General features: G+C 38.1%; 2 protein-coding genes across 2 annotated transcripts; both read right to left on the bottom strand.

The window, feature by feature from the left end:
• Positions 1-3,562: 3,562 nt before the first annotated feature.
• LOC110929588 (chlorophyll a-b binding protein 36, chloroplastic) lies at positions 3,563-5,858 on the bottom strand. The gene is made up of 2 exons (XM_022172744.2): positions 5,585-5,858; positions 3,563-4,420 (listed from the first exon to the last, which is right to left on the bottom strand). The coding sequence occupies exons 1-2, from the start codon at positions 5,728-5,730 to the stop codon at positions 3,769-3,771; spliced, it is 798 nt and encodes a 265-aa protein (XP_022028436.1). The 5' UTR covers positions 5,731-5,858; the 3' UTR covers positions 3,563-3,768.
• Positions 5,859-6,484: 626 nt separating this feature from the next.
• LOC110929589 (nuclear pore complex protein NUP133) lies at positions 6,485-15,046 on the bottom strand. Its single transcript, XM_022172745.2, has 8 exons — positions 14,728-15,046; positions 13,229-13,353; positions 11,405-13,147; positions 9,670-10,358; positions 8,998-9,150; positions 8,595-8,928; positions 8,452-8,519; positions 6,485-7,284 (listed from the first exon to the last, which is right to left on the bottom strand). The coding sequence occupies exons 1-8, from the start codon at positions 14,916-14,918 to the stop codon at positions 6,757-6,759; spliced, it is 3,831 nt and encodes a 1,276-aa protein (XP_022028437.1). The 5' UTR covers positions 14,919-15,046; the 3' UTR covers positions 6,485-6,756.
• Positions 15,047-15,640: the final 594 nt, after the last annotated feature.

Here is a 15,640-nt window from a genome sequence, read left to right as displayed (position 1 = left end):
GACCACCATCCAGAACACCAGTACCATAAAGAACAGAATCATAGAGGATAGAGAGTTTGCGATGACCATGGGAAACAATAAAACCGTCCATGTCTAACTTTGGTCCTGATACAAGGTTCCGAGTTACCTCAGGAACAAGGTATCATAAAGTTTAATACATAAACCAGTTTTCATAACTAATTGTAATGTTCCAATGGCCTTCACTTCTAATTCTCGATCATCCCCAACCTTAAGCGTTCTTTGGTTTCTTTCCAGCTTCCGGATTGAAAGGAATCCCTGAGTTGAATTGGTAACATGAACCATAGAACCAGAATCAAACCACCAAGAATTAGCAGGAACACTTAAATTATAGGACTCAAGTATCATAAAATAATCGTTACATTTCTTAGCCAGCCACTCCTTAAAGTCAGGGCATTCCTTCTGCATGTGTCCTGTCTTTTTACAGAACTTGCAGCGGATACTGCCTAAGGAGTTCTTAGAGCTGGAAGGTGCACTTGTATTAGGATTAGGCCTTTGGACTTTTGAAGCATCCTTCCTCTGATGATTGTTCTTCCTTTTCTTAGAGTTGGAGGTGGTGAAGTTGGCAACATCAGTAGTGCGATCCATCCTCATGCGCTCTTCCTCCTGTACGCACATGGCGACCAGCTCACTCATCATCCATTTTTCCTTCTGGGTGTTGTAATTGATCTTAAATGCTTCAAAGGACGAAGGAAGCGAAGTGATGATAAAATGAACGAGGAAACCATCACTGATTTCCATTTCCAGCCCCTTCAGCTTATTGGCCATGTCATTCATCATCATGATGTGCTCGCGAATGCCGCTCCTCCCATCATACTTAGTTGTCACCAGCTTGAGGATAAGGGTACTAGCGTGTGCCTTAGACGTCCCTTTGAACTGCGCCTCCACATGTTCCAAGTAGGTTTTAGCATCTTTAGAATCAGGAATAGCTCCCCTGATTGCATTGCTTATGGACTGCTTCATAAACATGAGAGACATGCGGTTACACCTAGTCCACTTTTCATGAGTTAACTGCTCAGCAGCAGTACTTTGAGTGGTAAGGTCCGCTGGCTTATTCTCTCTTAGAGCATAATCAAAATCCAGCAATCCAAGTGTAAGCATGAGAGCATCCTTCCATGCAGCATAGTTATCACCGGTCAAAGGTGGAATCCCGCAATTGGGCGCTGATAGTGGAAATAAGATGAGCAAATTATGATACTAAGGAGGAAGTCCTAATGTGATCTAAGGGCATGTTAAACTAAGGCAGGCATAAATAATGACCATTTTACGTTATGAAGCTGTGATATTGTCTATTACTAACATCAAAATAATAGACTTAGTTAAAATTCTACTTAAACGAAGACAAAACAGCTTTGGCCAGAAGTGTAATCATTTAAGCATATGTGCAAAGTGGTTGTAACAAATCAGCTTTGGCCAGAAATTGAGACAATCACTTTAGTTATGCACTTGTTGAGTATGCCATCTATGAAGGAATTAAATCAGCTTTGGCCAGATATTAAGACATTCATGTTTATGATGCACACTCAACATAGCTTTCGTAACACTTGAATGATAAGTAGATGTATCAAATCAGCTTTGGCCAGAAATGATATATCAGAAGCTCATTCAAGTAAAGCCATTTTGGTTTTGTAAAACATTATCTGATTCTGACAAATTAAACTAAGTAATTACTAAATCTTAGTTCACATTAAACAGCCTAAAATAATGAGGTTTCGAGTTAGGTCTCGACTGAGTTATGAGATCTCGAGTCAGTTATGAGGTCTCGAGTCGCAACCTTGTGTCTCGAGTCGGAACCATGGTCTCGACTACTATACCTTATGAGATCTCGACTCATAATAAGGTCTCGAGTCGCAACCACAGTCTCGAGTTATGAAAATTTAAGCCCTTAGTCGAAACCGCAGTGGTCTCGAGTCGAGACCTTATGGTCTCGAGTCGAGACCTTATGATCTCGAGTCGAAATCGTTGTCTCGAGTTGTGAATATTTGAGAACCTTTATGATTTCGAGTCTAGATCTCGTGGTCTCGAGTCGAGATCTTGGTTTCGGCTCGTTAGAAGGGATCTCGAAACTTCCTGTTAACAGCTGTGAATGTGAAACATAACTGAAAATTCGAAATTTAAAGGATTGTGTGATAATGTTTCCTATTTCAGTGCTGATCTAATTTTACCAAATATTTCGAAAATCATAATCTGTTTATCTAATAACAGTTTTCGAAAATCTTTAGAGGACAAAATCAGATCAAAACAGGAAAAAACACTTAATAATCCGAATCATATTCCAAAACATAAAGGAATCTTCGAATTTTCTAAGAACATGTGATGAACCCTAAAAAAATTAATACTTAATTTTGGAACCCAAAACCTGAATTTTAATAGTTTCTAAATAGATTTCAGTCAAAACATAACCCAGTTGAAATCGAGTGAACATATAATCAATCCTTTTTCCGAAAACAGTGATCTCGAGTGGACCTTTATGACTCGAAACCGGCTGTTAGGTTTATTAAGTTATCAAAATTCCATTTTCATGATTTCAATCCCAGAATTAATGGATACGGAAACAGTTAACTGACTAATCAACATATGCTCGGATACCAAATGTTGGATCAGTTATGTTTAAACATGATGGAAAACATGAAAACATACCTGTCACCGCAGACAGTGCAGTGGAGAATCCAGTGAGAGAAAATGACATGGAGTTCGACCTCTTTGTCAAGGTGATTTGGTTCCTCCTTAGGGTGCTAACTGATGATGGTGACTGATTAAACCGAAAAGGGTATTGGCCGTAGGAGAGGGAGGTCGAACGTGATGATGTTATGCTTATGGGGTATCTCTAATTGTGTAACTGTCTAACCCCTTAACCTCCACATAAGTCTCCTTATATAAGCACCCAGGAGGAAACCTAATTAGTTAATAAGGGTAATATGGTCCATCAACAATTACCAACTAATTATCTTAATAGGTTATTATATATTTTGATCTATATTATGTAAATGATTATAATGGCTATAGATTAAATATTAATACATAATATATTTAATCTTACAGTTAAACTTGATTTTCGCTTGTAATGTATTAGGTTGAGCTTATTTTAGACATGTACTTATGAATCATTTAATAATAATTTAAAATATTGAATTTTGAAAGCCATGTATTAGTTTTTCTGTTCAAAATCGAGCCAAACTAAGTCGAGCTGAACCAGCTCGGTTTAAAACCAAACCGAACCCGAGCTCAGATTTCCAACTCGGTTTCAAATCCAATCCAAACCGAGCCTAGCCACCTCAGTTGATAATCGAGCCGAGCCTAAGTTTTGCCCTGGCTCGGCTCGATTCGACTCATGAATAGCCCCAACTACATCATCTTTATATCTTTTTAATAAAATTCTGAAATTATCTATGATAAAGTTAGTACCAGTCATGAATAAAATGTTAAATTCCATTTATTAAATTTTCTTATCCAAATTGACAATCCATAAAGTATATTTAAATCAAGCATAAAACCAAAAAGTTGTAGCTAATATTCTTGTGAAAATAAAAGAAAGTAACTAAAATAGCCAAAAGCCATCACCACTTTGGTGGGTGGTATATGCTTTATGTCATTGAAGGGAAATAACAGGGTTCAATTCTTGACAAAGGATAAATTTGGTATAATTTAAAAATAGAGAGCATGTAACCTTTGCCGTTAAAAAAAAAACTAAAATAGCCAAAAACTTGCAACATTGTCCCATAACCATGATCAAATTTACAATCATTCAACTTATTTTCCGGGCACAAAGTTGGTAGCATAAGCCCAAGCGTTGTTAGCTACTGGGTCACTAAGATGGTCAAACAAGTTCTCAATTGGGCCCTTTCCTGTCACAATGGCCTGAACAAAGAACCCAAACATGGAAAACATAGCCAATCGACCATTCTTAAGCTCCTTAACCTTCAACTCAGCAAATGCATCTGGGTCATCAGCCAACCCAAGTGGGTCAAAAGACCCTCCTGGGTAAATCTTGTCCAGCCCTTCCCCGAGTGGGCCGCCACCAACACGGTATCCTTCAATGAGGCCCATGAGAACAACCTGAGAAGCCCAGATGGCTAAGATGCTCTGTGCATGGATCAAGTTCGGGTTCCCGAGGTAGTCGAGCCCACCTTCGGAGAAAATCTGGGAACCGGCCTTGAACCAGACCGCTTCACCGAATTTGACACCGTTCTTTGAAAGAATCTCGGGGAACACACACCCGAGTGCACCGAGCATGGCCCACCTAGAGTGGATCACCTCGAGCTCACGGTTCTTGGCGAATGTCTCGGGGTCAGCGGATAATCCGGCGGTGTCCCACCCGTAGTCACCGGGGAATTCACCAGTGAGATATGATGGGGTTTGCTCAGAGAATGGGCCCAAGTATTTGGGACGGTCAGGTCCGTACCTGTCAAAACAAATAAAACTTCACTTAGTTTATGGGGTTGGTTAAGCGTACCATCTAGAGGTATAATTAGAGATGCTAAACTGGTCGTGTTCACAGGTTGGCGTGTTTAGCCAGATATGAACCAGAAATTGACACGAACCGAACACGTCTTAAACCCGAAAATCGTGCCGGGCATATCAACCCGAACACGACACGAATGTTTGTGGGTTAACTCGAACACAACCCCTTTAACCCAATTTTTTTTATATTTTTTCACATTTTGCTACTCTACATAAACATTTCTACGAAAAAAAATCAAATATCTATAAAATAATTACATTTTTTAATTATATTTACTTTTCAATTTCTTTATTTAAGTATTGGACTTGGGTTGGGAATAATATTCCTACCAAAATAGTTTATGATAAAAGCACATATTAATAAAATAAAAAATTAAATGGTTAAACGGGTCACCCCGCAAACCTGTCGGGTTGACATGAACCCAATGTGTTTAGCTAAACAAGTTAGCAAGTTTGACCTGTACCTAACCCAAATCCGTTTATGTTAAACCCAAATCCATAAAATCTATGTTAGGTTCATCAAGCCATGCCGCTGGAAATCGGCTCGTTAAAAGCCCGAATTGAGCTTAGCTTAAACGAGATTAGGGAAAAATAAGTTTTTATTTCTAATAAATGAGTTCAAGCCCAAACTTCGCTAATTAAGCTCAAACTAACCCACTAGCCTAAAGGGACCTATAATTTGTATTTAATAAATTAAATATGCATTTATATAATACTATGATTATTTAATAAATTAGTTTTATATTCATATATAAAAATATATTTATAAATTAATTAATAAATAATAACCCGAGCTAGAACCGTAGAGTTAAAGCTCAATACGAGCCGGGCTCGAGTTCTCGGATATTAAATGAGCCGAACTTGAGCTCTCGTAAGTTAAACGGGCCAAACTCAGGTTCGGCTTAGCTCGTTTACAACTGTAGTACACCTTCAGTTTTGACCTTGATGACTTAATCCCCTCGAGAACATCAAATCAAGTAAAGAGCGGGAGAAGAGAAATATTAATGATTTGACAACTATAAGGGTACCACCGGTAAAAATGCACACAACTCTAGTTTGTTGGTATATGAAAACTAAAAACAAGTAGGTGTGAGCTTTGTTTTACCAAATGCTTTGTGGTGCGCTTTTGACGGTTCGACGCATGGTGAAGCGGCCGCCATTGAAGCTGCCGGTCTTCCTAAGGAGCTCGTTTTGTGGCTTCAACGCGGCCTGGCCGGCGAATGCTGACTGTTGGATTGCGGAGGTGGCCATTGGGGGTGTGAATGGATGGTAGGTTGTTGAAGTTGTTTGTTGATGGTTGAGAAGTGGAGACTGGAGGGTTATTTATGCAACTTAATAACAAGATTGAAGGATGAGGATGTGTATAATTCAGCATCATCTGATTGGTTCACTAGATATGGTTTCTGATTTTGAGGGGTGAGATGATGGTTCTCCTTGTGCCACGTGGAATACTAGATTTTTTGGCTTTGTTGATTCTGAGCCACCAGATAAACAATAAACAAAATCATTTCTGTGTTTTGAAAATTGTGAAAGGTTGTACCCTTTTAAGATTTTTTGTACATACTTAAGCTTCCAAATTAGTACGACTAGTTAATTTTTTGTTCTCAAATACAATTATAGAAAAATCGGGGTTACGGTAATATTGGTTTGGATTCTAGTATATTCAGCCAAACTTATATCTAGTTTTATTATAAAATTCTTGAATTGATTCAAAACTAAAGATGCATAGTGAAATAATATAAAACTCTCGAATTGATTCAAAACTAAAAATACATAGTGAAATAACTTTCAAAATTATTCGACCAATAACTAAAATCTTCTTCATGCAACATTTGTCTCCTGGATAAAAAGTTAATATAAACGGATAACATCCAAACACCAAATTTTTACTTCGCCTTAGGGCCCGAAAGAGTTAAGCCGGTCCGGATACCAACAGGTATCCTATGGCTTTTTCTAACTTGGAAAACTACATAGTTCTAAGTTCATAACTGGTTCATGATCCAACTTTTAAAACACCACAACCAGTGTAAAACTAGTTCAACTCGATCCATATGTATTTGATTTTCAAAAGGGGCTACTAATCATAAAACCCTACATACATAAGTGGTTTTGACATCAAGCCTTTTTGTGCAACGATAACTTGTTCTTAATGCAATACAACTTATAAATCGACAAAAACCCATCAAAATATTAGGGACCAAAAGCTGACCAATCAATCATATGGTGCAAGTCATCATCATCACAAAAAACTAACACGCAACTAGAATACTCATCCCTTCACTCCATAGGCGAAGGACCATCTTCCAACGAGGCATCAGTTGCGACACTTCCAAACATGATCGCAGTCACCATCAACTTATCAGCATCAGGAAAACTTCTATGCTGCATCAAGATACCTTCTACTGACGAAATCTCCGAACTTTCCTGCCTTAACGGAAGCACCTGTTCAAACCCGCCTTCATAAGTTTCAGCTTCGGGTCCGTAACACCTGCGTGAAGCTTGAAAAAGAGCAGTTTCTTTAAGAACCTCCAAGATTTCCTCATCGGTCAAGCCCTTAGCCACGGTTGTCTGGTTTATGGCTTCCCAGTCGTCTTGATTGGCGGCGTTCTTCCAGCATTCTTCTAGAAGACTTGTGTTGCACCTCAGGAAGGAGAGACTGGTCCATGCAAACACGTCGAATGCGTACAATGCCAGTTGCTTGTTTTGAATATTGAGGCATAGTTGAATCAGCTCGGCTGGTGGAAGAAGCTTCTGTGCTAGCTCTTGTGTTTCTTCGTTTTCGGGAACCAGTTTCAAAATTTCTTGCTGCAAAGTCATAAATTTATAAACGTGTAAAGCAACTGATGATATAGTCGGGCAGGTGCCGTAATGAGCCGAATTGGATTCGGGTTTACACATTGCATTGTTGCTACATGTCGAAAATGGGTTGATTCAAAAACCCTTTTCTTGTCATTATATATACTATAAACATAGTTATCGATAGCGAATAGCGACAACGTACCTACATGCTACGTAGCGATAGCGATGAAATAGTGCCCGCTATTTCGTGTTTAGCGATAAGGTAGTTAAAAAATTAAGAAATAAAAAATAGCTATCTACATAACTTTTTTTATATATAAAACGTAAGTTTTATACCTTTTATGTATAAATTTATAAGTTTAAGGACCAAATGTAAGCTAGCGAAAATAGGGGGGTTAAATGTTAAATAACACAAACTAATTTTACACTTTTTATGTAAATTTTACAAGTTTTAATGACTAAATGTAACCTAATGAAAGATAGAGGGGTTAAATGTTAAAATCCAAAAACTTATTTAACCCTAGAAAGGCTCAAACGCAACAAAAATGCAGCCGCTCTTCTTCTTCATAGTTTCCAGCAAGTTTCCGGCAGAAATTGCAGGTTTCTGGCCCCCTATCGATAACTATGACTACAAATATACTATTTTTCAACATCAAACACTTTTAGCCCCTTGATTTTAATAATAAACAACTTTAGTCCCTTAACTCTAATAATAAACAACTTTAGCCCCTTAGTTTTAATAATGACATGTTTAGTCCCTCAGCTTTAAAACTGACATGTTTAGCCCCTCAGCTTTAAAACTGACATGTTTAGCCCCTTAACTAAAACATCAAACAACTTTTAATCTCGCGATTTGCTTATTTTTATTTACATTCGAACCCGCTGCGGAGTGCGAGTGGTAACCCACTAGTTTCTTTAATGAAACTCTACAGCTTATTAGTGTGTTAATTATGATTCAAAAGCAAATTTTGCAAGTTAGGAGGCTTTATGTTAAAAAAAATCCATTGCTCCCCTGCTGGCTATTTTTTTTGTTTGACTTTGACCTAAACCACCCAAATCGACCAATTTGTAACTTAACAAGTCGAAATTGCCAGCTCTAGGTAGAACTATCAAGTGTGGCTAAAACGTCACTGCGAGTACTGAGAAACATACTACAGACTGAAGGCAACGTACCTGCAACTTCAGAATTCTTAAGTCAGCTTCGATGCGCTTCAACTTGGTATCAGAATCAGGATTTTTTCCTGCAAATGCAAAAAAAAATGAAAAAAAAATCATATATAATCAGCTACAATGAGTTCCAAGTACAGAAGACAAACCTGCCACAGCAGCAATCTTCGAGAGGTTTAAAAGCCGCCTTCTGTCAGCCAATGTCAGTTCGGTTTTGGCCTCATAAGATGTGGGGTCCACAACTTCAGAGATTGAACTATCACCATCAGAAAGTGCCAAAACGTGAAGAGTGTCGGAAGCCAATGAAGACTGATGCAGGAATATCTCATGAAGCCAGAGGAGATCTGGATGCTCCTTCAGAAATATTGCGAGCTCTTCTGGAAACTCCTCACCGAGTCTCATAAGTTTAGAGAATTGTTTGTTGTTGTACATTTGTTTGAACACGAAGTTGCTAAAACCTCCTTTTGGACCCATGCTGTCATGCTGCGTGAATATATACAGTCAGTAAGATGAGCTAAATATATCAAATGAATAACTTGTCTGCATCCATACCATTAGACTTCGGAGTAGTTCCAAATCATTGTGGTCAAAGCACAAATTCCAAAGCGTTCGGTATCCTTCATGTCGTTTTGCGATAGCCAGCAAATTAGATGAAAGTTTTAGAGCGATTTCTTTGTTTTGCTCTTCCACCACTTCACTTGAACCCTGAAAATACCGATAAACTCAGTAAATGTGTCAATCAAGCTTCAAGTATTTAAGCTTCACATTGTCAAAAAAATGAGTAAAATGCCATTTTCGTCCCTGATGTTTGGCCAATTTTGCGACTTTCGTCCAAAGGTTTGTTTTTCCTCATCTGGATTCAAAAGGTTTAAAATCTTGTCATTTGCATCCCGTTACCTCCATCCATTTTTCTACGTTAAGTCAGGGGTAATTTCGTCTTTTTTATTAACCTAAAGGACAACTCGGTCTTTTTTAGGGGTATTCGGTCTTTTTACATAAAGTGAAAGAACTGAATTGCCCTTTAATTTAGAAAAAAAGACGGAAATACCCCTGACTTAATAGAGAAAAATGGATGGAGTTAACGAGCTAGATGAAAATAGCAATATTTCAAACCTTTTGGATCCAGATGCAGAAAAACAAACTTTTGGACGAAAGTCGCAAAACTGACCAAACCTCGGGGACAAAATGGCATTTTACTCGAAAACAAATAATGGATAGGTTTACCTGATTGAAACTCTTCACTTGCTGATAAAGTGAATCAAGAAGTGTGTCTCTTCTATTCCAATATTCTTCTAATAAACCACCGTGTTCTTCTTCACGTTCAACTTTAGCTCTAACAGCACCAGAGTACGCTTCAAGTAATACTTTAACCAAAACTTCGAACCGAGAATGAAACTCAAGTTTTGAAGACGTATCAAGGTGGTCCATTTCGGTCAACAAATGAAGCATGAAAGACGCAAGAGTCCACATCCCGCTCCTTACCACAGTCTGACAATACCACGGCGTTAATCCTTCCGGTGAGGGGTACCACATGTGATTCTCATCCTTGTAGTTCATTGACGTGTTTAGTAACGTTACACACATGCTGGACAGTTCACATGCTCTTTGAAGTTGAAATTTTAACGGCATCTCTTCACTGATTATGAGAGTTAACTTTCTCTCCAAGCAATGAAATACTTCTTCAAGTTCGGATACTTTACTGTAGAACACTTCTGCATTATCTCTGTCCATTAAAAGAACGGTGTTTTGACGGGCTTTTTCGCCGACTAGCTGAATCAGGTCCCAAATAGAACCGGAAAGATTGTTTTGTGAGTTAGCTGACGTCTGCTGCCTAATCAGGTTCTGAAGCTCTCGGAGTTGAATCATAGCAGCAAGCTTTTCACCATGCTCCATTATGATCTGCAACGATTTTCCTGATAAAAAGGAAAAATATGAGTGTTATTGGATATTAAGAATATGCACAAAAGTATATAAATTGGTGAATGCTCCTAGCAAGTAGTTAAAAATGCCAGAGGTGTAATCTATATATAGTATATCAACAACAATCTATTTATTCAAAACTAACTAGCGTAGGCTAATAGTGAAACAAAAAAAAAAAACTAGAGGTGTTGGAAGAACAGGTTGGATCGGATTTATAATGGGTAAGAGAAGTCAACTTCAAACGCGGATCAAATGGGTCATGGGTAAAATGGGTCACGCTGGATTTGATGGACTCTCTTAGTTTTCCTTCTTTCAAATTTCACAAATAACCAATATATTAGAAATAACAAAGATAAATATTGCTAGTTAACAAAAATAAAAGAAGATAATAATACAATTTATGAACAACTTTGTGCATTATAATTGTTACTTATAGTATAAAACATAATATTATTCTGGATAAAATACATACTTAAGATTTTCATACTTATAAATAACTAATACATGGTTTATATCAATTTTAATGTGTATCATTTAGGAGACACCATCACTTCAGCATAGCTATATCCTTAACAGCCCAATTGACCCAATTCACCATTTGAACGCACTGAATTTCATGCACTGTTTTATGTAGTGTCCATTTTGACCTGTATAGCATTTTCTTTTTATCCAAATAGACTCGAGTAAATACACAAAATTGGTTATTTGAGCTATTTTTAATAGGTAACCAGGTCTAAACAAGCTATAAAATAGAGTATCATCAAATAAAATATCTAGAGATGAACTCCCGGAGCTTTAATTTATCTACCAGAAAATAGTCATTTTAGCTTCAAGAACACTTTGTCGTAATTTCAAATCAAAACATAAGTGTAGTGATATATATAGTGTTCTTAACCCACTCACCCGCAAAACACACAGTTTTAAATAAAAACAAAGTGTAGTGATATATAGTGCTAATAATGGTTAAGTAATGCATAGCAGGGTATTCAACAACGATAAAATATGAGTAGAATGCTAATAAATTGATTAGTAATCATACTCTGTCGAGCAGACAATTCTTCATGGCATTTAGACAGAGCAAGAAACTGTAAAAACTTTTTATGCTTCTGCTGCTTATCCAAAAGCTGTGTAGATACAACAGATAGAGCCAAAATCTCTGCACCCCTAGTAGTTGTCCAATGTTTAGCTAACGTGTCAACAATCGACTTGCTAACCCTAGCAAACACATTTATCTCTCCGTCCCTTTCAAACGCCCCTGAATTCTGAAGTTTATTCAGTGTACCATTAACGTCACCAGACTGAAGAAACTCATGAAAAAACTGAGTCAGTAAAGCTTCAGATTCTTCATCTTGCGCGGTCCTGTGTGCGATTCCAGTAAAAACAGCACGTTGTCGATCTCCGGAATCCCATGCCTCTGAGCTAGCCCGTCTTGGAGCGATGTTTCCTGCAAACAAAACGTTTGTCGATTCTTCTTTAGAGCTTCCTTTACGTGACAAACTTCTTTCTGGCGGCTCAACTCCGCCAAGCAAAACCGCCTTCTCAGGGATGGCCCACACTCCAGCTTTCTCAGTGAGAACAGCCCAAGCACCGTCTTCTCCATCGTCAGAAGGGAAAACGGAAGCATCTAGAACTTTCCCAGCGTCATATGGTAAGTCAAACTTATAAAGCCGACTAGTGTTTCTCCAGTAACGTACAACTGTCGCAGTTCCATCACCAGACAGTACAATTGACGATCCAGAAGGTTTTCCACCAACTTTTAACCTCATTGAAAACAAAAAGTCTTCATCTTCGACTCTAGCTTTTGGAATTATTACTTCAATTGGAGATCTTTTCTCCAAGATTTTATCGTGTGAACGGAAACTCGATTCGGATGACACATCGATCCCAGCTTTGTATTGCATAGTTAAAAGAGAGTATTCTATGTAGCTTGAACTAGTGGCCCGATCCTTGCAAAAAGTGGCAACAAGAACCGTCATTACTTTCCGGTTACTATCCATTTGCATATCAAGTGGCCAAATTTTCTTTTGTCCGGCTAGACCTTTTTGTATACCAACATCACCGTCATTTCCGACTATTTCATGCGACCAAATCTTCGATAGGCTAGAATCGGTAGAAAGATCGACGGAGAAACACTGTATTTCATGATCAGTCAACAACAGAAACCTCCTTTTCGACTCTTTCACAGAATTATACGGTGCATGCCAAACCATTGACCGCAAGTACCCCTTAGGACTAGAGAGTTGACTTCCTTGAGAGGATACAGTTACAGTCTCTTGACACTGAATGCCAGTAGGTGAGCAAACGTATTTACAAAGTTGACCGTTAGAGCTACACGCAAGAGCAATGCAGAAATACTTCTTATCAGGAATAGCGGAAGCAATCAACGAGCTATAAGATACCCGTTGCTGCTTGTTTAAGGTGGTGGTTATAGAATCTGATTGATCAATGTAAGTGAATGAAGGTAAGGAAGAATATATATCGGGCCAATATACAAATGCTCGGGTTTTCTTATTGCATAAGAGAACACCGACACAAGTTCTTTGTTGAAGAATCTTGTTTGTACCCAACGTATTGTGGTCCCAATCAAGAACACAAAGCAACCATGCATTACCCGAAGTCTTGTTAATATCTGCATCTTCGAGTATGATGGACGGAAGTTTAAGAACCGTACATTTTCTAGAAGCTGCTGGTGATAGGTAGCTCCAGACGAAAAGTTTGCTTCCGCATATGATCCATGCTAGTGAGGTTCCTTTGTCCATTCCACCGGATATGCTTGTATCACCTGTCGAAATGATATCAGCATGACATTACAAGAAACGACATGATAGCCTTTCGGGAAATTGAAATCATGTATACTACTAACCAGAAAGATGTTTCTGCAACATGTTAGCTTGCTCATCACGAACTACTTGTGGAACTTCTCCAACGTATACAGGTTGAATGGGGTCTACGTCATCCGCTTTGTCACTTTTCTTCACAGTTGGGATTCTAGAAAATATATTAAAAGGTTAATAAATGAATTCCAGCTTCAAGAACATCCATCAAAACAACATGTCATATTCACTTAATTCAAAAGCTATGTGATATTGTGATGTAAAAGCCAGTCCACATTTAAGTCAATGAGACACCTATTACTCCAATTACTTCATCAGAAATGTTTAGAATAAGACCGTCATTATGCATGGTGAACAGAATGTTTCTAGAAGTCTAAAACATTCAACTCATATAAAACTTGGTCTAAACAACACAAATAAAATAAAACTATGCAATCTACAAAGAGCATAAAGATGCTATGACCCTATGATATCATGAAATACTCTGAAGAACAAGGACTAGTAATTCCATATAGAGCACACTCTCCAAACCTAACAGAAATTGAACACAAAAAGAACATAAACACATTCTACAAATTAACTACATACTCAGAACATTTATGCTCTGTTGTTAAAAGCGATCACCTGTTGTGCAGGTTATTACCGACAATGGGAGCAACTTTAAGCTAGCAGGTTAATTTATTTTTTTATGTTTTCTAGATATGATTACTCATCAAATTGCACCAGCCTGTTTATTACAGATTATTTTAAGGTTTATGATATTTGAAAACTTTTGGAATTTGAGGATTTGCCTTTTTTCAGTTCATAACTTTGTTTTTTTAATGTTTTTATTTGTTTGTGCTTTTTTTTTCTCAGGCCCTCGCTTTTTTTGCACTTCTCGCCTAGGCGACAAGCGAGCCCTATGCGCCTAGCGCATTTGATAACTATGCATTTATGTCAAAGCATCTAGAATAAAAAAACTCTAACATGTACTCGCACTTTAAACCCTAGATTCAGACAACCTTACAAACTCCTATATCCCCTAGGGCCATACAACACGATAAAAACCTCACTCAAAACTCAACAACTCCGGTCAATAATTCAGAAGCATTCCTTTTACAAACTCATTGCAGAAAATCACATTTACACGGCGTACTAAACCTCCAACCGGAACAAACTCGCATCACTCAAATAAAGCTATTCTTCCATCCCACAATAAGCATCTTAACCTGACCTCGAGCCGCTACACCTAAAAACTCCCCAATTCCAACACTAACATCATCTACCGTACCTCATTCACACAAAACCTGCATCCAATATACATACCATAGGGTTTAACACAGTTCAAAACTATCACAAACCAAACAACCTAACTCTATCACCAAAACTAACGTAAATGCACCATCGCAACATTCATTTCGTGCAATTACACATCGATCTGGTCTACTTCTCAACCCTAGCACATCTAACGGTCTACAAAACTTAGAAATAATGCCTCAAAATGATCTATATAAATACATAATCAACGGAGTTAAGTGATTAATCATACCTAGCGCGAACAGACAAGCGAGGTGCCCAGGGGGCAGGGGTGCCGGTATCTGGACGTTCCGGAATAATATTATTATCCGTCACCGGCTTACGGTTTCCGGTGAGAGGAGTCGCCGGAGAACCGTCGGCGGGAGGCGGATGTGTAGGAGCTGTCCTTCTAGCGACGGATTTCTTGGTGCCTGGAGAGAACATTGTGTAACAATGGTGAAAATGAAGTTGAGCGATTGAGTTGCAGGGTTTGAATGAAGAGGTTTAGGGCTTTAGAGTGTGTGTGGAAATGTTGATTTTGATTTGAAAAATTTGGTTTTCGAAGGTTTTGTATATCAAAGAGTGTTTGTGGAAATGTTGATTTTGATTTGATTTTTTTTTTTTTTTTTTTTTGAAACTAAACTTTCTTAGAAAACAACCAACCCATAAAACGGGGCAGTCCCAAACTACATATTCACAAAGTTATACCAACAGGTTCATGAAAAAAACCTCTATTTACATCTACTTTTGATCCATAAACCCAATAGATTTAGTCTCACTTAAGATATCTTCAACCCGAACTTGTTTATCTTCAAATCTATGCTTATTTCTCGAACGCCAAATACTCCAACATCCCACCCTCACTATCCCTTGGAAAACTTTTTCGTCGTATTAGATAGACCGACCGTATTATGAAGTTCTAAAAGCTCTCTAACCGATCCAGTAACAAAAGGGATGAGCGTGGTACTGGTACCGTACTGAAAATACCGATACCGAAATTCACCAAAACTGGGTACTGGTACCGAAATATTCGGTACGATACAGTACCGGTATTTGAAGGTAAAATTCGGTATTTTCCCAGTACAGTACCAAACCGGTACCGATACCGAAAATGACAAAAAGTGGGTACCCGTACCAGTACCGGTACCGAAAATTCGGTACCAGCA

This window comes from Helianthus annuus, chromosome 3 (genome assembly GCF_002127325.2).
Source record: "Helianthus annuus cultivar XRQ/B chromosome 3, HanXRQr2.0-SUNRISE, whole genome shotgun sequence".
NCBI classification, from domain to species: domain Eukaryota; kingdom Viridiplantae; phylum Streptophyta; class Magnoliopsida; order Asterales; family Asteraceae; genus Helianthus; species Helianthus annuus.
Note: the sequence above shows the minus strand (reverse complement) of the source record. Positions and strands in the feature narration are given on the sequence as shown.

Coding starts and splice junctions, on each gene's coding strand:
- LOC110929588 (XM_022172744.2), bottom strand. CDS start 5,730: ATGGCCACCTCCGCAATCCAACAGTCAGCATTCGCCGGCCAGGCCGCG. Junction 4,421..5,584: donor AGCGCACCACAAAGCATTTG/GTAAAACAAAGC, acceptor TTGTTTTGACAG/GTACGGACCTGACCGTCCCA.
- LOC110929589 (XM_022172745.2), bottom strand. CDS start 14,918: ATGTTCTCTCCAGGCACCAAGAAATCCGTCGCTAGAAGGACAGCTCCT. Junction 13,354..14,727: donor CGCTTGTCTGTTCGCGCTAG/GTATGATTAATC, acceptor TATATTTTCTAG/AATCCCAACTGTGAAGAAAA. Junction 9,151..9,669: donor AAGTGAAGAGTTTCAATCAG/GTAAACCTATCC, acceptor CGGTATTTTCAG/GGTTCAAGTGAAGTGGTGGA.